The 23021-nt window shown below is 42.0% G+C and overlaps 1 protein-coding gene across 2 annotated transcripts in view; it reads right to left on the reverse strand.

Moving 5' to 3' along the window:
- Positions 1-137: 137 nt before the first annotated feature.
- DHRS7 (dehydrogenase/reductase 7) overlaps positions 138-23021 on the reverse strand; it is a 42875-nt gene continuing 19991 nt past the window's right edge. The window contains exons 2-7 of one of the 2 annotated variants that reach the window (XM_030558511.1): positions 18573-18725; positions 13933-14039; positions 12195-12434; positions 4027-4149; positions 867-1082; positions 138-235 (exon numbers count right to left, since the gene is read on the reverse strand). In XM_030558511.1, coding sequence (XP_030414371.1) covers positions 197-235; positions 867-1082; positions 4027-4149; positions 12195-12434; positions 13933-14039; positions 18573-18725 — 878 coding nt within the window. In that variant the 3' untranslated portion in view covers positions 138-196. The remainder of the gene's footprint in view (positions 236-866; positions 1083-4026; positions 4150-12194; positions 12435-13932; positions 14040-18572; positions 18726-23021) is intronic. The other variant, XM_030558512.1, reaches the window with a different exon arrangement.

Consider the following 23021-nt stretch of genomic DNA (forward strand, 5'->3'; position numbering starts at 1 on the left):
ACAGACGTTTTGGAGCATGAGCTTTCGTGGGTGACATGCATCTGACAAAGTGGGTATTCACCCACGAAAGCTCATGCTCCAAAACATCTGTTAGTCTATAAGGTGCCACAGGATTCTTTGCTGCTTTTACAGATCCAGACTAACACGGCTACCCCTCTGATGCTTTGGTTTAGTGGGGTTCTGTGCAGGTTTCTCTTCAAGCTTTCTTCTTTTTAGAATAGGAGACATCAGCATCCTGTAATAATGAGAACACAACACCTTTTAATTAATGTTTTCCTCCATTTTCTATTTCATTTAGATTTGGAAATCCTTCACACAAGATGGAGTTAAAAAAAAATCTCATTCTACCTGTGTTTGTATTGTCAGCATCTGATCACATACTGTTGTGCAGCAGGACACCTTTAAGTGTGCACATGAAACTTTTGCTGCTTGAGTTGTGTTTAACATAGGTTTTTCTGCCTAAAATGAGGCTTTTGTCTCAGACACAGCTTAAAGTATGTGACACAAGCAAGGAAGTGAGAGATCATCAGCCTGTCTGAATTCCAAATATATTGCTCAAGTCACTTTAAATATTATAGTAGTGACAGAGCATAGCGCAGGCCAGGTCTCTAGCAGCTGCTCAGTATCCAGCTCTGAACCTACATTTGTGCACTGCAGACTAGATACATTTGAGGTGAAATGTTTCATCATAAGCGTACAGACTTCACTGTTTTGCTGCTTGAACAGCAATAACCCACGGGGCTGTATATTCTTGTGTAGTGTCCAAATGTGGTACCAAGCAGGGGGGAAGATGAATGGTAGACAGAGAATGCAGTCTACAGAGAGATGAAAGGATATACAGGAACACCCTGTTAGGTATGGCTTACCACTCCACTCTTGAAGTTTTTTATTCTTATTTTGCCCATCTTGTTCACAAGCCACCATGCCCAGGTGGGTGCATATTGCCAAAGGTAGCAGACTGCTAGATATGGGTGATCGCTGACCCAGGCTTCTTTCAGATCATTTACCATGCTGACCAATGTAAGTCGAACGCAACGATCAGTTGGCATTTTGTGGGACTGATCACCGGTGTTTTCTAGTGACTGAGAAGAAAAGTGGAATGATGAAATGCTACAGAACTTTTGCCTGGAGAAAAAAATACTTAATTTCCCCCATCTTTGGATTTCCTGTGTACCCATCATCACAGTACTTAGAACATACATAATTTGAGACAGACATTTTGTTTTAAATTGATTTTCTGTCTTCTTCCCTCATTTATGCTGCATCCTTAAGGGGGAGTTATACTTCATTTTGAAATGGATCACAGCTCATTGCATATGTATCCCTAAGAATAATAAAATACAGGTCTCTTGTGACTTCTGGCAAAATAGGCTGGCCAGAGGACAGGTCTCTATTCATTTTATATGAACAGTATAGGACTTAGGGTAAATGAAGCCTATATAATATGCCTGGGCCCAAAGCCCCACCCAAGCAACTAGCTGTGTGTGCTAAGGAGAAGTCATTTTCCTCCAAAGGCTACAGCAGCTCTACCCAGGCTATTTCATCCCAACAGCCACCTGGCCCTATGTTGCCCTAATACATGGCAATGGGTTGGAAGATGTGCATAGCAACCAGTCCTGGAGTTACAGCCTCCCCTCTCAGCCTATACCTGCTACTGTCAGAAAAGGGAACACCTCATTGAACTGGGCTCCATGCAGAGCATATGCACTTGCTGCACACTCAGACATTTCAGCCTCTCTTCCACACAGCAGAACCACATGGATTCTTCAGAGAGGTTGGCCACTCCAGCCTCTTCATTCTAGAATATTAATCTTGTATTGATTTCTGGGTGGGAACAACTTCATGTAAGAGTCATGAAAAAGTAAAGCACACTAGTTGGTTTTTTTATGCCAGCTCCTCCCTTTATGGTGGTTTTTAAGCTGAGACGTGCTAATAACCCTCCAATCACTGAGAAGAAGCCAGTGCAAGTGTTGGACAACTTGATATGGCAGGGCTGAATAAAACTGGATTAACTGGTATTGAAGTCAGAGGACAGTAGTCCCACTCCACTGCGGGCTTGAGGACTAGGATTCTAAATAAACTAGTGTGAATGACACACATTTTAAACTCTTAGTTTTGTGAATTGTGTTGATGTGCCAGTGGAGGCTTCCACCACTGGCAGGAGCATTACCTTACATAGTTTCAGCATATAGAAAGGAGATGCTGTTGACCAGGATATTATAGATGTTCTAGTTCACTTAAGATGTGTTGTATCTGGCTGTCATAAAGGTGAAAGATGTGTGTTATATGCACACTTGTTTCGAGACCCTCTTAGCCCTAGGCCTATCTTCCCAAAAAGAAACTTCACACCACTGAGTCCCATGATCACATTAAGGACATTTCCCAGTCAAAAGGCCCAACCAGAATGCTTTGCAATAATGCTATAATAAGTATTTAAATTTTACAAGCCTTTAAACCATTCTTTAAAACCCAGTTAGGTCCAAAACCTGACCAACTTAAACCTGGTTTATAATTTGGTATAAAATAAGAGCACACACTGGATTTTAGAGTGGATATTTGTTTACTGTCCTGCAACTGAGACATTAAGTGCACTGCACCATTAGGTGTTCCACAGCACCAGGCTTTGCTGCAGCAGAAACTTAGTCTGCTAAGGAAAACTCTCTTTCTGATTGATTGGAAGGAGGCAGGACCAGACTTCTTATCCCCAGGAGCCTGAGAAATTTTATTTTAAAGAATCAAATGAAGATGCTGATCTCCAGTGTTTTGCTCCCAGCAAGGTTTTAATAAAATAGCTTTAGACATGATTTATTGTGAAAGTACAGTTACACAAACACTTGCCAGAACAGCAGGGGAGGGATAGCTCAGTGGTTTGAGCATTGGCTTGCTAACCTCAGCATTGTGAGTTCAGTCCTTGAGGGAGTCACTTAGGGATGTAGGGCAAAATCAGTACTTAGTCCTGCTAGTGAAGACGGGGGGCTGGACTCAGTGCCCTTCCAGTTCTATGAGATAGGTAACCTAGCTTGAATGCACAGGAGAGGTGGCCTGTTGAATAGTGTGGAATTATCCCAGATATTATGTTTGCTGGATAGGTTGTAGGACCCCCCCCCCCGCCAAAAAAAAACCAAAAACCAATTTTGATTGACTAGGGTTTTTTTGCATGATAGTTTAGCTGAAACAGTTTTGGAACCTGAGAGATTTTCTGTGGCTTCCCATAGGAAATAAGAATGCATGCCTTGAAGCTGACAACAGTAGGCACTTTGCCAACGATTGCACCATCGAGTCAACAAAATAGGGAAAATTGTGAGTTGAGCAGACAGAAGTTGCCTAGATGGCAGCTAACGTATTCTGCATTTCAAAGGTCTGTGTGACTAATCCAGACCAAGTCCTTGCAGCTGCAAAATGGCTTCTACGCAGCAGAACAGGATGATTCTGTGAGTAAAAGCTGACTGTACAGGGAGCTTGCAACCACTCGTTGGCTGCATAGCAGCAAGTTCCAGGTAACCCAGAATGGGAGGGTGTAGACCAAATCAGTCACCTACAAAGGGATTAACAAACCTGTGCACTTAGGAAAGGGAAGGTAAAGCACTTGCAAAGGTGAGCAAGGATGTGATTCTATATGAAGTTGGGGATAAAGGCCCAGATTTTTAAAAGGTATTTAGACAGGGTTGTGCTCAGTGTTGCAATAACTAACTGATATAGGAGCCTAAAAATCCCATTGCCAATGGGATTTTTAGGCTCCTGTGTGCCTAAATCACTTCTGAAAAAAGAGATTTTTTAGACTCCTAAATCAGTTGGGCATTGCACCACTGAGCATCACAATGCCTAAATACCTTTAAAAATCTGGGCCTATAGAATGTTCCTTTATTATACTGTACGGTATTCAGCTCCTTACTGCTGGAAGCTTCGTGTTTCCCAACACGGAGGAGCTCAGTTCTACATTGAAAAATATAATGAAAGTTTTACTGGGCTTGTAATAGAATTAGCTGCTACTGTAGCAGTTTCAGCAGGGAAATAGCTGCTGCTTACCTTTGAGAGGTCTTCAGTAAAGACATTGTGTATAATTTTGGATTGGACAGGTCCTGGACAGATGGTGGTAATGATTATCTCCGGGTATTCCCCAAGTTCAGGCCGAAGAGAATTAAAGAAACCCTAGAAAAAAGGAAGTTATACTGTTATTGCCCCATGCTTCAGTTTCCCTATTCACAGAATGAGGATAATATTTATGTAGGTCACCGTGGTATTGTGAGGTTTATCTTATGTAATGAGTATTAAGCTCTAACTCTGCTGTAGAAGTTCCAGATATTATACTAAACACAATCACCACCACCAGTCTTCAATCTGTCATGCTGAGTGACCACTTTGAATGCTTACTCCTAGTTCAGTCTGCAGCTAAAGGGCTTGGATAGTAAGAGATTGTTTGCAGTCACTGATGCCTCTTTCCCTCGGCTCTCAGAAGCACAAGGGGTTCTACACCAGAAGCTTTCCCCACGCTTGCAGTTCTCTGGTCTGCACAACACCCACCAACAAAGTATTATGGGGCCTGAATTTTAGAGGTACTGAGCATCTCCAGCACCAACTGAAGTTAATAGCAGTGCATGGTGCTCAGCGCCTCAGAGAATCAAGGCCTCTGGTGTTTTGTCAAAAGGAGCTGTGCAGGAATAAGAACTGCAGGAGCATGGAAAGGAGTAGACCATTGCAATCAAATGGCTATCGCTTCTCCCAACTCCTCATGCAGAGAGTAAAACATGATAGAAACGATCCTTTAAGTAAGGGACAAGAATTGTGTGTGTCAGAGGGAGGAGGGTGTGACAGGTTGGACCCCCCATCTGGGATGCCACTTGATATGCTGAGGTCCCACTGGTTCTGCCCATTCCACCAGGCCTGGGTTTCCTCACCCTGTCCTAGCTGTGCCAGGGCCTCAAGCCTTCTCCAGCACACACTGGTAGGGACATACCCAGCTGCAAATGGACACAGACACCAAGATCAGTCTGTGGGAGGAATCAGCTCAGGGATTTACCCAGCACTCACATGCACATCCCCTTTTGGGAGTAAACCCAAAATATTGTATTGTGCTGTATAGAAAAATCTACACAGTACAAGCTCATAAAAATTACCCTCTCTCTCAATATGGAAAGAGATATACACAGCTTTTTCCCCCCAGATATGAATTGCATAAACTGGGTTATGTGATGAACAAGAAATAAGTTTATTAACTACAAAAGGTAAATTAAGTGATGATAAGGGATAGCAAACAGAACAAGATTACTGAGCAAATAAAACAACACACACAAACTAAGCTTAATACACTTTGTAACCAGTTTCGTGACTGTAAATTCTCCCTCTAAATGTTGTTTTGGTTAATGTGATACAGGAAGGTCAGGGAGCAGTGGTAGAATGGAAATATATAAGCCCTAGGCTAATTAAGGCATGGTTCCCTGTAGACTAGGGAGGGTTGCTACAGGTTAATTGGTTCAGGCAGTCAGGGGAAGAGGAGGAAGGAAAGAGGACTGGAGCTTGGAGGTGTGTTGTGAGAGCTAAGACCAGAAGACAAATAAGGGAGACAGGGCAGGGAGATTTCCTCCCCCAGCATCTAACGACAAAGCGTAACCCTACCCCAGGGGGAAGAGGATAAGAAAGTGACGGGGTTGAGAGGAGCTGGAACTCGGAGCAAGGAGCAAACCCAGACCTCTCCCCTGCTTCCCTCCTCTACCACCTCCCCAGGCAGGGGCAAAGGGTGGCATCTTACACCCCCCAAGAAAAGCACAGGACCCACCTTACAACCATTGGCCATCTTGTCACAGCAAGTTGCCGAGTTTCTGAAGCTCAGAGGTCCAGTTATTTCTTTTTATAGACTAGACTAGACCCCTGTCTCAACATGGGCTCAACCCTGCCTTTCCCTTCAGGTGTTCTTAGCAGCCTTCCTTCCTGGGCAGGCAACGGAGGAGAGTCCAGATTGCCTTGCTTCCCAGATTTAAATAGAATTTACATAAGGTGGGAAGCCTTTGTTTCCAGTGGAAAAGTACCAGCAATGTCCAAGGGGGTATTTGTTGCCCTGACGCTACCTATGAGACAATGTTTATCTGCAAGGTCCACAGCAAGGAATTCCTGGAAGATGTGGATGGGGGTGTGTGGCTACCTCTTTGAACACTCATTCTCTTTTTGTAATGGCTCATTAAGGCTGACTGCTTGGGAAACACCCACCAGAAAATAAGTACATACCCACACAGTTGTAATTATTACATAGACAATATTCTTAACTTTAGATACAGAAATGATACATACAAATTGGATAGATACATTCAGTAAATAACCTTTTCACTGATACCTCACGTGACCCATCTTGTATAAGACACAGAATATGGCACAAGATAATATTTCTTTGAAGAATATGGGGTGTAACAACTGGACTGGACTCTGACTTGAATACACTGCAGAAAAATGCTGAGCTTTAATTACAGACAGAGGTATGTCTAACTGTAATCAAGGAGTGTGATGGCAGCATGTGGGGCAAGATTTAGCTGGTTCCAGAATCTATTTGCCATACAGATTTCCACATGGCATATCCTCCTCTCTGACTTCACACCACGGTGTAGGGAGTCAACAGGCCAAAACATACTGCATGTTTATTATTAGATTACTGCACTGAGAGACTCCTAGCTTAGAAATCAAAACAAAGAGATAAGTAACCAGCTTCTTTTACTTAACTGCATCAAGAAGCTTAACTAAAGTGAAAGTGTAGGTGTGGCCAGTAAGAGATGCTGTACGCAGAGTGCTACTTGAGACAGTCATGTATTTTTTCTTCCATATCAGTTAGGTTCTCCCCCTTAATGCTGTTTGTTGCTCTTCATAGTAGAAGAGCATTTCAATGTAAAAAAAGGCAATTCTGTGTAAGAATCTACCACTTAAATAAATGTGACTTGGAATACTAAAATATTTTGTCCCCTTTTTTCTGTTGGCTCTGCGGAGCTAACAGCTTCAGGAAGTGAGCTGGAGTCCATTCTGGCTCATACCAGAATTTTTAACTACCGTCTTTGTTTACACAGTGCCTAATGCTTACACTGCATAAAAAAACCCTGGCACAGAATCTCAAACTCTTTGAGTCCATCAAACTCACTGCTGTGGTTTTGTTTGTTTCGGTGGGGTAGGTTCAGTGTCAGAGCACAGATCAGTGATTTTATAATAATATTATTGCTATTAAGAGACAAGCGCTGTCAAAAAGAAACCTAGGTATTAGGATAGGCATCAAAGAAAGCCCAACATTTGAAAGTATGGAAATACAGTTAGGCCTCCCAGCAACCCTAACTCTGTCCCCTGGTGACACCCTTGCTGGAGTGCATTTGGGGAGGGGACAGTGCTAGAACAAAGTGTTATCCATCCATACACACTTTCAACTCAATGACCACAAACATTAAGACGTCCTGCTCCTAATTGCACTGCTATTATGCAAGTAGCAGCAGCCTATCTAGCAAAGACATCCATTTTAGAAATTTTTGATTAGGCATCGAGCTAAGACATCATAGATCATTCTTCAGTGCAACTCCATGTGGCACCAATAATACAAATTCCTAATTAGGATGAATACTGAAGGCTGTCATTGCCCCATTGAGCCACCATGTGCTACCAATTATCAAATTAGGAATTTGTATGAAGAGCATACTGAAGTCCATCATTCTGCATGTTTCATTAAGACTGCCTGGGTCACCAATTAAGAATTAACAAATACAAAACCATTACATGTAGACAAACTTCCTAGACTCAAATCATGGAATTAAAGCCATTTCAAAATCTAAGGTAAGGGTGCTCCTCTGCCATCACACTAACTAGCATTATACATACAAGTCTTTACAAATACAGTGTCTTCACACTGAAAGTTTGTGCTTTTAAAGAATGCAGACGACTTCTTAAAGGTCTGTGATGTGACAAAATGAGGATGATAATGGGGTGGTCAAGAGTCAATGTATTGGCTCTTACAAGAAGATATCCACTACCCTATTCTGAATTTCTGAAACCTTTGGTTAAAAAAACAAAACAAAACAAAAAAACACCAAACTACTACATCTATGTAAATAGCAGTTTGTAGAACCAAGCTCTAGATGTGAAAGAAACAGAAGAAAGGTGATTTGAGGCTTGTTTAGCTATACATTAAGGCTGTGGAGTGGTTTAATTGTTCATTTCCTTACTTTCAAATGTTAGATTAAGATAAAGTTAACTTTCAGTGTTCTGGGGCTTATTTTATTTTCTTTTTTAATAAATAGCCCACCCTTAACACCACTTAGCAAAGTGCTCTATGTCTAGGAATTTACAGAGCCTTATGTGTGCACATGGTTATGGGTGAATTGTGTTAGACAAAAAAGCATTCAGAATTGAATTTACAGTCAGAAACAAGACGACTGAAGTGACCCTAGGGAAAGGTGTTCACATTTATATGCTTTTTCTCTCTCAGTGACTTCCAGATCAGTTCTCCTCAGTGTAGAAGTCAAAAGCTGACTTTAAGTGAGAGCTCAAACCACCACCTATGATTTCAGCAGTAAGAGTTTTCAGTAAGAGCTGACAATGCGTGTGCCTCTTCAGCAGAATTGGGCTCATTCTTTCATATCTTATTGACTAGCTTATTATGCCAGCCCTTTGCTTTACAAAATGTTTCAGTAAACTAAGCAAATATCCGCTGTGTGCGCCTTCAAGTCAGGTGTTGAGTAAGAAGGTGCCATTTTACAAATTCACTGACTGTAACATTCACTGCAGTTTAAGCTGAAAACAAAATCATACTGTAGCAGCAGTTCCTAGAATAATCTTGAAGGCAGATCATATCTAACCCCATAAAGTTATACAAATTCGTCAACCCTTACAGCCATTTTGTTTCTTGGTCTATTGCTCTGAGAGCCTTCTGCACTGGTGAAGATAAACATACACATCCCCAATTTGTTGCAAGAAATGCTGAGAATAAAGGGCAGGATGCTGAAAGATACCAGGTACTTCACAAGGGGCCATGAGTCACTGATTCTTTGAAAGTCATGAAAGTGCTCAAAATTCAAAGGACATGAACATGAATTTCAATTCCCTTCTTCACAAGGAGCTCCCATTACCACTCATGGCTTTCTCCTTCAGAAATACGTATTTCAGCTAGTAAGGCTGTAGGTTCATAGGGGATTATTTCTATTTCAAAATATAAATAAGGAAACCCCCATACCAAAGTGAACACAGTAATTCTGAGGGTCTACTGTACAAACACCTTGGGAATGGAGGTTGTTCATAACTTATATTTACACCAATATAAAAAAGCCTTACAAGGAAACAGGGCTGTAATAAAGTATGTCCTACATCAACTGTTTCTAGTTTTTTGATAATTTCACTGTGCCCCTTGACATACAGCATTGCCAAATCCTATGATTTCATTGAGTCTTGTAGTTTTTGGTGTCTTAAAGCCCCAGCTGCTAGAGTCAAGTGATTATTAGACACTCAGCTTTCACTGAAGGGTAAATAAATAGTTCTCTGAAACCACAAGGGCTAGGAAAAGCTTGAAGTGGTGGGGGGACCCTAAAGGCTCCAAAGCCAGAAGACAAATAAATAAATAAAAACTAAAACTAAAACTACCAAGTTCTTGTGATGTTTAGACCACTTATGATTTTGTGCATATGTGCAGACTTGTTTTTGCCAGTGAGTGCTTCTGAAAGGGGAGCAGGGGGGACGTGCTATTGGGGATGGGAGGGGGGGGAAGAGGAGAAGAGAGGGAGCACTTTGCCAGGGTTGTGGGGGAGGCTATTTTCAGCATATTTTAAATACTACTTTCATATTCTAGTTATTGAATGTGTCTATTGTTGGTATCTTTACTATTTTAATAATTAAGTTATGAATTACATAATGAATTACAGTATATTAAAATCATTGCAATCCCCTACAAGCTGTTTTCACTAATGTCGCAGTTTAAAGACATTATGTCTCACTGTAGCTTTTAGGTTGAAACTGTCAGCAATCTTATTTACCTCTAGTTCCCTGGTATGGTCTTGATGCATGTTAAGGACATACTACATTTAGTTGTGTCTGTCCCACTGATGACGGAAGATAATTTAAGTCTTTTGAAGCTGGAGAATGAGTGTTCTGCAGTTCAGGATGATACAGGCACAGTGAGAAGGATGCTTATAAATGTGAAGTATTTGGCTTCCAGAGTACTGCAAATGACTCCATGGTCTCTTTCTTGAAGGGTAACAGCTAATTTAGGCCCCATCATTTTGTCTGTATAGTTGGAATTATATTTTGCCATGTGCATTACTTTGCATTTAACACTGAATTTCATCTGTCATTTTGTTGCCAAGTCACCCAGTTTTGTGAGATCACTTTGTAACTCTTTGCAGTACCCTCTGGACTTAACTATCTTGAGTAATTTTGTAATCACCTGTTAATTTAGCCACTTCACTGTTTACCCCTTTTTGCAGATAATTTATAAAAATACAGTAACTCCTCACTTAATACTGTAGTTTTGTTACTGAAAAATGCAACTTTAAGTGAAACAATGTTAAACAAATCCAATTGTCCTGTAAGATTTAATGTAAATGTGGGGGGTTAGGTTCCAAGGAAGTTTTTTGGGGCAGACAAAAGGCATTACACTGTATAATACTGTACTGTACTGCGGTTGGGAAGTGCCCCTGGCCTACCCCACGCAGGCACAGCCTGCTGCAGGCAAGGACGTTAGGAAGCACCTTTGCTGCAGTAGTGGCAACTTTCCTGGAGAATAGGTTCGGATTTTGCCGGGAATGCTCCAGGCCCTCTTCCTGTCCCTGCTCCACTCCAGGTCCCACCTCTTCCCACCCACACTCCAGAGCATGCCACAGCCTCTCCCCAAACCATAAACACCACCAAACAACTGGTCTGGCAGTGCTTAGGACTTTCTGAGAGGGAGGGGGAGGAGTAGGGATGCAGGGTTTCCCTGCTCCTGCCCCTCCCTCCCAGAAAGTCCCTAAGCACTGCCAAACAGCTGTTGGCGAGGGTGGGGGGGAAGCGCTGGGAGGGAGGGGGAAGAGGCAGAGAAGTGGAACTTGTGCAATGCTCCCTTGTAAAGTTGCTGCTCTTCCACAGAACCTTACAAGCAGGCAGCCAAATGATGTTATATGGAAGCATTGCACAACTTTATACGAGCATATCCCCTAACTGAGCAGGGACATAAATGTTGTTTCAATGTTAAGTGGGACAACGTTAAAAAAGAGGAGTTGAACAGCACTGGTCTCCTCAAGCCCTTGAGAGAGATACCACTATTTACTTCTCTTCATTCTGAGAACAGACCATTTATTCCCACTCTTTGTTTCTTACCTTTTAACAAAAGTGCCTGACAATGCTTTCAGGATCACTTAGGATTCTTAATTTAAGAAGAAGCCTTTTGTTATCTTAACCACCCTGCCTCTGTTTACAAAAAAAAAACTCCCTATCCCAAGAGCAGAAGTTATTAGCAGCATGGAACTCATCACATTCCACACTCAAGCTCTGGCTCATGGGTGCTGAACACCCATTTTCCCCCTCCCCGCCCCCCACATGAATGCTTGAGCCCCAGAGCACCCACAGAGTTGGCACCAGGGCCAACAAGGGTGAGGGGAAGCTGTACAAATTACCAGGGCCCAGCGGTCCAGAAGGGGGCCTGGCTTCCCCGGCTTCATCAGCCTTGTTTAGCTGATCTGCCCTTGCTGGGGGGGCCCGAAAAAAATTTTTCACCGAGGCCTGAACCAGTTCTCGGCAGCCCTAGTTGGCGATTTTGGGGGCCTAACTTATGGTTTTTGGATCCAAATACCACCATGCTATTTTGCCTAACAAGCCTGGGAAGTCAGCCAGGCAAAAAATTGTGATCTTATTTCAGTTGTAAATCTGTTAGCCCTAACTGAGGCCCCTGCAGCGAGTTGTTTGCTATCCGAAAAGGAAAGGATGAATGGATAGGAGACACTTTTCCTTGTCACCAATTGTGCCCAGGTTTGGTAGGGGAATGTCATCCATAGCCAGCCCCTTCTGTTAATTCTGAGGAGCTCTGAAATATTTGGGCAGGGAACCCACACTAAACATACATTTCTTCAGCCAAGCCTCTCTCCTCGCTGGATGTTGGTTAGAATAAAAGCTTCTGCAAGGACTAGCTGCTATAACAATAGCGCTTCCTGGAGACAGAAGGTCTCTGTGTTCCAAGACTGCTAGTTTAGCAAGCCAGATGGAATTTAGCTTACCTGGAGGGCATGCTTGCTGGCACAATATCCTGTGGCAAGGGGGGCTCCCATGATGCCCATTACACTGCTCATAGTTACAATCTTCCCTTTCTCCCTTTGGACCATGTGATTCAGGACATGTTTAGTTAAGGAGACTGTACCCAGGTAATTAAGTTCCATTATGGCAGCATAGACTTCCACCTTCGTATCCACAAACAGGGAGCGCTGGGAACGTCCACCATTGTTCACCAAAATGTCAATCTTCAGAAAAAAACAAAACAAATTAATACACATCTTAACCACCAACTTTTTTTTCTGAGGAAGCACAAGTCTTGCCCAGCTTTTCTCTACCTCCTATCTTCTAGCTTTTGTAGCACTGGCCCACTATTAGCTGCTGCAGGAGATGTTTTAGTCACTCTAGCAGTAGAAACCCACAACAATTAAGTCTAAATTGAGGGTTGCCTAATTTTGGTGCTGGGCTAGCAAAAAGCTGACAAAAATAGCTCAATGCATCTATGCTGAGCAGTAGCCAAGATCCATTAGAAGAACAGTTGCAGATGGAAGCTATATAGTAGGATTTAAAAAACAAACAAACAAAACAAACAAAAAACAACTTGTAGTCTTGTAGCAAGTAACATCTAAGGCCCTGGTCCTGCAAGATGGTCCATGTGGTCTGACCCTTAGGTCTGCCCAGAGCTCCACTGAAGAAGGAGACAGCAATGAGGGCGAGAGAGAATTACAAAAACAGGACTATAAAAGCAGAAAGTGACAAGGGGACCATGTATCAGAGGGGTAGCTGCGTTAGTCTGGATCTGTAAAAGCAACAAAGAGTCCTGTGGTACCTTATAGACTAACAGAGGTATTGGAGCATGAGCTTTCGTGGGTGAATACCCACTTTGTCGGATGCATGTATTGGAGAGTTTCAGAGGCAAGTATAAATACGCAAGCAAGAATCAGGCTAGAGAGATAACGAATTTAGTTCAGTCAGGGAGGATGAGGCCCTCTTCTAGCAGTTGAGGTGTGAACACCAAGGGAAGAGAAACTGCTTTTGTAGTTGGCAAGCTGTTCAGTCTTTGTTTAATCCTGAGCTGATTGTGTCATAGGGGACTATGGGCACCAACTAAAACTTCCCACTTTATTACACTGCCTGGATTTCAGATTGTTTCAAGTTAAAAGGACAACAGCAGAGCCAGGCATTTGGAGCAGAACACCTATGCATAGGAAAATATTTGATCTTCCCCCTCCCCGCCGATATGAACCATCAGCTTTTGAGTTATGTACACTTCTGTTGTGCATGGTAGCTAACACTAAAAGATATTACTAACACTGCAACACTAAGCTCTCTGAATTTGCTTTCTTGTGTTTAACTTTCAGGCCAACACATGCACACACACACACACACACACACACACACACACACACACACACCCACCCACCCCATGGTTATTCAATTTTCAGTATAGGTCTAGAAATGAGGTTATCCAACCACAGATCAGGAACAGTCAAATTAGATTCTTAGATCCTTACTCAAGTTATTGGCTCATTGTTGCACCTGTGCAGAACCCCACTGACGTCAATGGCATGCTCACAAGCAAACAACTGTAGGATCAAGGACTTGATATCCACACAAACATTCGTGCGCACACAAACATACAAAATGAGTAACCAACTTTGCTGAATTACTGGAAATTCAAACAAAACCAAAGAATAAAGGTGGAGGATTGGGGGTGGGAAGGACCCAGCCCAAAAGTCAACTCACTCTGCCAAAATGCTGAAGCACGGTTTTAGTTGCAGCTTCATGGGAGCTTCTATCAGTCAGATCAAGGGGCAAAACAAGGATATCTTTACTGCTCAAGTTGGAGATCTCTGAAGTAAGAGATAGTATTTAAAAGGAGCAAAATCACCAATAAGGCACATTTAATTTCTGATATTTTAAAATAAGTAAATCCAACATCCTCACCACCAACACAGCTTCCAAAAACGGAAATTCCATTAAGTGGAAAGGGAACAGATTTTGTTTTCTCAAACACAGAATTAGCTAATGGAATGCTATCATAACAGTACCAACACAAAGTACTATCTTATTAAATGAAATGGGTTTGCATATCTTCAACATACAAATACACTCCAGTCTACACGGAATTTACACATTCCTTATAGCCACTACAATATGGCTTTTTTAATTAAGATTTTAACAAAGGCCTTCAGAAGCACAGAGTATCATGATCCTTCATATTTTGCCTGTAGGTTAAACTGTTCAGCTGTGTGCATTCCTGAGAGTATGCAGGGTATTGTCCTCTTCAAGAGGGCCAGGGGTGGTAATGGCCAACCTACATACACAATACCAGAGCCAGAGGCTGAAGAACCTTGAATATGGTTACTGCTATATGACTACAGAAACAGCTCCTCAAGGCAGAAAGGGTTAAAATAAAATCTGTATGTGTAGGTACATTATTTGGGCATTAAACAAATGAAAGACACGTAGTGTTGGGTCTTTTTAGGCTAATTTTAATGTTTTTTTAAAATGTTATATAGTAACTCCTCACTTAACATTGTCCCAGTTAACGTGGTTTTATTGCTGATCTATTAGGGAACAAGCTCATTTAAAGTTGTGCAATGCTCCCTTATAATGTTGTTTGGTAGTGGACTGCTTTAACCCTGCAAGCAGTGAACCTCTGACAGAGCAGCTCCTCCTTGTGAGGATTAGAGCAGGGGGGAAGGGGGGGCACAGAAGCAGCCCCCCCTCCCAATCAGCTGCCATAAATTCTCTGTAAGGTATGTGGCTCAGCAGCAGTTCAGTCGTCCCTCCCCTCACTGCCATGCTGCTCCTGACCTGCCCTCTGCCTTGGAGCTGCTCCTGAGATCTTCCTGCCTGCTGGGGGTGGTGGGGGAAAGAGGGGTGCCGATATCAGGATGTCCCTCGCTCCACCCCAGACAGACACTCTGTACCCCCTCTCCACAAAGCAGAGGAGAGGGACAGAAAGGAGGAAGCTGGTTGGAAACTGTTGCTTCCTATCTGATCTGCTTAAGAGGGCAACGTACTTGAAGTGGTGTCAGTGTACTTAAAAGGGGCAATGCACATCTCTCTCACTCATGCATGCACCCTCACCGCTTTGGAAAGTCAGCACTTGTGCAGGAGGGAGTGCTCCAGCTGAACAGTGTGAGTTCATCATCATGTTCAGTTTTTGCAAGAAAGCATTTGCAGCTCCTGCCCTCATCTATTGTGTTTCCTCCCTCCTGCCTCAATCCATGCTGCCTTCCAGAGTGTGAGGTTACATTAACAGCCTATTAACCCTTGAAGGCTCAGCTGAGTGCTGGTTCATCATTTAGCAGTAAGGCATTCCCTGGGGCATATTCCACTCTCTTACTCTACCACCTCAACCAAGCTGCACAGTCAGTCAGTCATTGCTGTGCACAATATTAAGTTGTTTATAGACGTATACAGTATAAGTTTTAATGCCTTTGTCTGGCAAAAAAAAATTCCCTGGAAACTACCCCCACCACCTCACCCCACCCACACACCCCATTTACATTAATTCTTATGGGGAAATTGGATTCGCTTAACATCATTTTGCATAAAGTTGCATTTTTCAGGAAAGTAACAGTGTTAAGTGAGGAGTTACTGTAGCGAGGGGTCTCAAACACACAGCCCACGGAGTTGTTTGCTGCAGCCCATCAACTCCCTCTGAGTTATTTCCTGCAGCCACCAAGCTCCCCTCACCTGTCACTCCCCACTCAGTGCGCTGCATCCCTGCTCCTCTGCCTACCTCCAGGTGCTTTCTGCCACCAAACAGCTGTTTGGCGATGCTTAGCACTTTTCAGGAAGGATGGGGGAGGAGTGGGAAGCCACGCGCTCAGGAGAGGACACGGGGAAGAGGCAGGGTAGGGGCAGGGATTTGGGGAAGGGGTTAGAATAGGGGTGGGGACTTTTGTACCTTTATAAGAAAAAGGTGTCAGTGATGCAGCCCTCAGGCCAATGTACTAGTCTTCATGTGGCCCTCAGGGTGATTTGAGTTTGAGATCCCTGCTGTATAGTCATGAAAAATAATGCACAGTGGAAAATTCACAAGTGTAACCACTAGAGCGTGCTCATGACTTTCATGGGGAGTAAGGTCTCATTCACATGGCAAGCTGGTGCACAGTAGATTCACACCTGGGCTTGCAACACATTAATTTGACATGGGGGCAAGCCTTCAGATATTAAGCATTACTTCAAAGTTTTACTGAGAGAGAGAGACAGATAGACACCGAACATTAAGGTCACTTGAGATCAAATCCCAGTAAACTTGTAAGGTTAATGGACAAGAACCAGAAAGTCAGGGTCGGTGTGACTTCAGTGGCTATTTTTAAATGCCCTCTGCCTGGGAAACACGAATGATCTGAAGTACTTCCCACAAGAATAAGAGAAGCATCAGAAGGCCATGCAGTGTTCCAAGGCATCCTATCACTAATGAACCACATATGCTGGCCTTACATTCAGACAGTATATTGTCAGACGACAGGTTTTTTTGCTTTCAATAGGAGAGAAAGGAAGTATGTAAACACACACCCAACCATTTTTGTAAGAGTTGTAGTTGGCAAACCAAGTACGAAGCAAATGGCATAGATGTTCTATAACTTAAACTGGCTTCCATCTTATACATGAAGATGTGGTTCCATCCTCAAAAGCGGGTTTGTTTATCTCAGTTTCCACATCAAGTGTGCTCTGATTATATGGCTTAAAATGCGTACTGACAACTTTCTGCTTCTAATTAAGCAGCAGAAAGATTTAGTGTAAAGCTAGCCAGTTTGTTCCATGCCAATCAGATCCCAAAACATCTAAGCCAGCCCTGCCATTCTGAGCAGTTTCAACAGCTTGAGTCAGTGAAACCACACTCTTCCTGAGAGGGCAGGGGATGGACCCTATAGACACCACCTCCCCTCCTGGACTAGTCCCTCACTGTCAAGCTGCCATTTCTTTTTTTAATAGTCCTTTTTTATGGTAAAGACAAATGCAAGCGTTCTGCAATTTATTTTTGTTATGAAGGAGGATTTGAGGAGGCTTAAATACAGCTCATAAGATATCTTCACTATTGCATCACATGTCTGTTTATTACACTGAGTGTTCTTTAGGATGCTTTCAGGCTGACGAATACGTTAGCAAAGCCAAGTGCCATCAATTCCAAGTCTTCTTGCTGAATGCATCAGCTTTTCTCTTTGTTTTGAACAACTGACTTTTCTCACTGTTGCACTGAGCTTGCTTCCTAAATAGTGGCTTGTGAGTCTTCTTTACACAGCGAAGGCAACAAAACTATTCCCCTCCCCCACATCTTAATGTCTGTGTGTGTGTTTTAAGTGTTTTTAATTAGACTCCACCTGGTAACGAATTCTCTTTCGTCTTTGATTGTTTCTGGGCCATAACTACATTCATCTTTCTCCTTCCATCATCTGCACGCTATGGAGAAAGTAGAGGGCTGCAGCATGATTTGTTAATGATTACATTTGTAGCAATCCAATATATGCAGGCTAAACTGAGTCCTCTTTCCACAATGCTGGGCAAATATTGTGTTGGACCTTGTCCCTGCTCCCAACAAGTGTTTTTTTCATTACAGACATAACCTTTGCCACAAATGCAGTCACTGCTTGTGCACCTGGGTGCAGTAACCCCATTTTGTTGAGACTGAAGCCACCACTGTTAGCATTTCATTCATCAACACCAGTAAAATATTCTAAAGAATAAACTATTTCCAGAGACACCTGTGCAACCTTGCTGTTACCCTGTTCAAACATGTTGAAGGCAGACTGGACACAAGAATGTTCCTGCTGTGTAGACATGGCCTCACTAAACAGGGACTACAGCAACACAGTCTCGTTGTAACAGGGAGTAGGAGCTAGTTACAGCCACCACGATGTTTAGGTGATATAAGATAGTGCTAAAGATCACCAACTGCCACAAAGGCAAGTATAGCTGCACATCTTGGACAGCTCAAATATTGCTCAACTTTTACACTAAGAGCCTGCCAGAATTTCCACATGACCCCACCCTGTTAGCACAGAGCCCTTGGGTTCCTTTTGAAAACAGCCTCTTATTTTCAAGAGAAAAAGGCCCAGATTGCTAAGTTGCTTAAAATTGCAGATAAGTGGTTTTGACAATCCCACTAGGTGCCTACGCATCTGCAACTTTAGCACAAACATTTTTCATTTACTGCTCCTGTAACATTGCATCCTTCAGTTGGAGCTTTCTAAAATACATGTTCTAAGAATACACAACTCAAAGAAAAGCATCTAGGTTATAATAATGTAGGTTCATAAGTACCTTTAATTACGAATTTATTCCTGTTGTATGGATTAAGTTTTTTTACAACACTTCTACAATGGCAATAGCCAGATCAATAATATGGAAGTTACTTTTTTACTTACCGAGACACTTCTGTTTCACCCTTTCCAATTCATTCTCTCTTCTTGCGGAAAGCACAATTAAAGCCCCTATCTTTGCCAGCTGGTAAGCTAATTCTTCTCCAATTCCACTTGAGGCTCCTGTCACCCAGACGACCTTGTCAGGCAGTTCATTTTCTGTTGAAATGACCAAGTAAACAGTTTATGGATCAATGCCAACAGTGATTCACATTTATACAGAAACATGGAACCTCACAGTAGCATTATAATGTCACTTTTCAGTCTATAACCAACTATTAAGGTTACATGGATATGTGCTCAGAAGGTCAAGAAGTTCCAGAGTTAAGACCACATGCAACCTTAATTTTGCCCATTTGCACATTACAGTGCAGACATAGACTTTAAGTGATACAATCATACTATTTTTATACATAATTTTTCCCCTGTAGTTTATCCCAAACTCTGATTTTGTTAGGCATCTCAAGGGTACACATCCCCACCCTTCCTCCACCCATCCCAAAAAAGAAATCTACATAATTAAACAATATTTGTTGAACCAAAGATATTGCACCTATCCTCTCAGCATAGACACACTTATGTCCCCTCTTCCCTTTGCTGCTGAAAACTAATCTACTCTCGCCTACTGGCCAGATTTCCCATTCTCTAGCTATTTAGGACTGATTCACTGCCACTGTTCAGTGGAGGTTAAAAAAATATATATTCCCCTATATTATAGTTGTGACCATGGTCACCGAAGGGGCCATACTGAGAATGCTCAATTAGGGCAAACAGCCAAGAATAGGGTAGAGGTTCCCCAAAACTGGAAGCTTATTAGAATAAACCACAAATTCCCTCCTTAACACAATTTTCAACATGGGTAGCGGGTAACAGTCCAATCACCTTCATGCTTTCCTTGTGCCCTGGTCATGATATCAGCCTGATGTAACAAAGTTGTCATATCCTTACCCAACAACAGGCAAGATGGAAGTGTCCTAATTGCCCAGTCCCTAATATGACATTAGCTGGATGCCACCTAGTTCTAAAGTCATTGCCAATCAGAACACTGGCTGGAAGATGATCCCTAATGCCTACCACAAAACCACTCCAGCTGAATCTTAGCCAAAGAAAGTTTAGAAAACTCAGCTAGAGCCAGAAGTGTTATACCTCTGCCAGCCAGTAATGTCAGATGCTGTATCGTACCACACTAAATAGCGCTGACCTATTAATTCTTAAGCTCTCCATGAATTCCTTATTATTAACGCCATATTCCGCATCTTGGGACTACCTCCTGACGTTACAGTAACAGCATTCACATACAAGATGGCAGGGTTACTGCTTACACAGTTAGCATCTGGATCTATAATAACAGCATTAATATCCAATACAGAATTTGCATTTACAGGCTGTATGTTCTCTTTAATGTCTTGACAAATTTGACTTTATGTGACCTGTCATTCCACACTGGTGATAACTGGCTTCCCTTTAAGGTAAGAGGCTTTTAACTCTGGGCTCCCTTGTGGTTTTAGTAAAGTTGGAGTTAGTTTACCCTTAAACCCTTCATCCCTTTTAAATTAGGGTGCATATTGCACATTTTTCCCTTGCGGCTTATGCTCCTCCTGGAATCTTGCTTCCAAATATTCATGTGCAATTTTTGTAGCTTTTGAACAAGATGGAGGCTGTGTGTCACAAATGGCTGCATTCACCTCACTACTTTCAGCAATTGTTCTTGCGCTATTAAAACAGCATTTGAAATCACCATAGACCCTCTGACAAGTGGGCTTTTTTTTCCCCAAATAACCATGCATTTTGTGCCCATGTTTTAATGGGGGATGGATAGCTCAGTGGTTTGAGCATTGGCTTGCTAAACCCAGGGTTATGAGTTCAAACCTTGAGGGTGCCACTTAGGGATCTGGGCCAAAATCAGTACTTGGTCCTGCTAGTGAAGGCAGGGGGCTGAACTCTATGCCCCTTCCTGCTTTATGAGATTATCTCTGTATGTCACATTCTCAGACCTCTGGAGATTTCTAAATTTCAATCTTGAATCTTTTTAGCACAGCATCTTTGTATTTTACATAATTCTAAGCTTCATCTATAGGCATTTCATTGAATACTTCCCTGATTTTTCCAGTCAGGGAATCTAGTCACCAGGATAGACATCCTCTGCACATCTGGAATAAGATGAACTTCACGCCGACATTCAAAAGGTAGACAAAATTCCTCTATCCTCATTATGTTTGTAAATTGGACAGATGCTCTCCAAATTTTTGCTATTAAGATGAGATGGATTTCCAGGTTGTGGTACATTCTTTTGCTCTCCCAGGACTTGGCTGCCACATTCCAGCTCTTCTACTTGCTTTTGATGTACCTGTTCAGCAGTCAGTCGTTCAGTCCTCCTTTGATGAGCAGCTTTTTCAATTTCAGCCTCTGCTAGACATCTGTAGTAAGTATGTTTAGCTCTCCCACCAGCTTCTCTTTCCATTTCAGCTATCTTTTGCTTTTCCTGCAATCAAAGATCTTCCAGTTTTACTTCAACTGCTGTTTGTTTTTCACTGCTAGTTTTCTAACTGCTTCTGTTACAGCCACTGCATCTGGGACAGATGAAGATGGAGACCCTGCTTTCTGGTCACTGTCTTTTGAACAGATTTTTCCAGGTCTTGATCTAAGAACATTTTCTTAAAAGGCAGCCCCCTTTGTGAGCACAACTCTTCAAGGGTTTTTCGGTCAAGATCTTCATATGATTGCAGCTCACCTCGTAATTAAATCTTTAACCCTTAAACTCTCAATATATCATAATTTAACTTTTGACAAGTATGTGGTTCTGGCCCAAAAGCCAATTGGCCTGTGGTAATGTATATCCTAACCAGACTACACCAAAGTGATCATGGTCTCTGGAGGGGACACACTTGGAATGCTCAAACAGGGCAGACGCTCTCTCAAACTGGTGGTTTGTTCTAATAATTAGATTCACCAAGCCAGTAACACAACAGCTTCTGTAATACCTTACTGATCTCTGAGGACCTAAAATACTGTTCCCTTTAAGTAATCCAGCCTTTGGCTCCCACTCAGTCAAGCCTACATAATAAGAGTTATATAAATCTTTATTCACCAAGTTCTACCAAGCCCAAGAGATTGGACATCTTATTCACCAGGTCAATTAATATTTCAGATCTTACCCAAAATACATGCATACAGCCAATTCTTATTAAGAAAGCCAAGATTTATTAAAAAAGAAAAATTTACTGTGGGTAAAAATTATATACACAGACATGAATAAAGTTCTTAGGTCAGTTTCACAGCAGAGATGATGAGCTGCTGATTTGTAAGAGTCCTTCCAGAATCAGTTCAATAGGTTATAGTCCCACAGTCAGTCCATGTGCAGAGTTTGTTCAAATTATTCCAAGAGAAATTGCAGTGATAAATTGAGGACATATCTGGAGACCTCAGTCTTCTGGCTTGAGTTTTCCCTGACAAAAAGTTTAAGCAGATATGAGATAAAGGATCAGGCTCTGAAGTTCTTTTACAGCTGAAAAACCTCTTGGCAGCAAGTGATCACAGCAGGCATTCCTTGGATGAGGAATAGGTAATATACATTGTTGCTTTGAAGTAACTCTCTTTCCTAGGCATACACCAATAACTAGTTGCATTGATTAGCATAAGGCAATTAACCTTTGAAAGGTTCATAGGTAGCTTACGACAAACTTCCAAGAGAAATAAAGACAATGATATTATTGCACCATCAGTTTCATCTAAAATGTTAATATCCCTTTTGATCTCTGAAATAGAATATAGTAATGAAATGTTACAAACAGGAACAGAAGTTTAGCATCTAAAAGTTAATTAGATCACATTGTTATACTTCTAATAGCTCTAGGTAAACACAAATACAATTAGTATCCTCTAATTCTCCAACAATACAGAACTCTCATCTATTAAATATGGCTATGATAACTGTCTACAAGGAATGGCCCTAGTTACCATTTCAATACTTTTCTAATATGTCCTAAAGGTTGATTTTGGGTCACTTAGCCTGCTGGCTGCCTAACCCTCACTGGCTCAGTGTCACAATGGTATTGCATCTTAGCGAGTACATTAGGATCAATTTGGGTGTTGCTCTTCTGTGAAGAACTTGGAATAGAATACTGTTGGAAACCAGTCAGAACTGGTTTGTTCCAGTAAGTGTTTTTGTTGAGAAGAACTTTTAATGGTTCTCTTTCAAATGAGTGTTTTAAAATAAAATAGAATTACAACAGAATAGTGCTAATGGTTAACTAGTGTGCTCAGATACGCAACATACATGGGAGGTTGTGCAGCATAGCCATGTGTGTCAGCCAGCTAAGAAATTCAGCTTCTTCTCTGGTGCATTTTGGATTTTTTTCCTGGAGTTTCATAGCTCCTGTATAAACAAGGCCTCTATTTCATTTCACCAGCAGGAGAGGAGAAGATGGGAGAAATTTAGAGATATGAACCACCACA

The sequence above is a fragment of the Gopherus evgoodei genome, chromosome 4 (genome assembly GCF_007399415.2).
Source record: "Gopherus evgoodei ecotype Sinaloan lineage chromosome 4, rGopEvg1_v1.p, whole genome shotgun sequence".
Lineage (NCBI taxonomy): Eukaryota > Metazoa > Chordata > Testudines > Testudinidae > Gopherus > Gopherus evgoodei.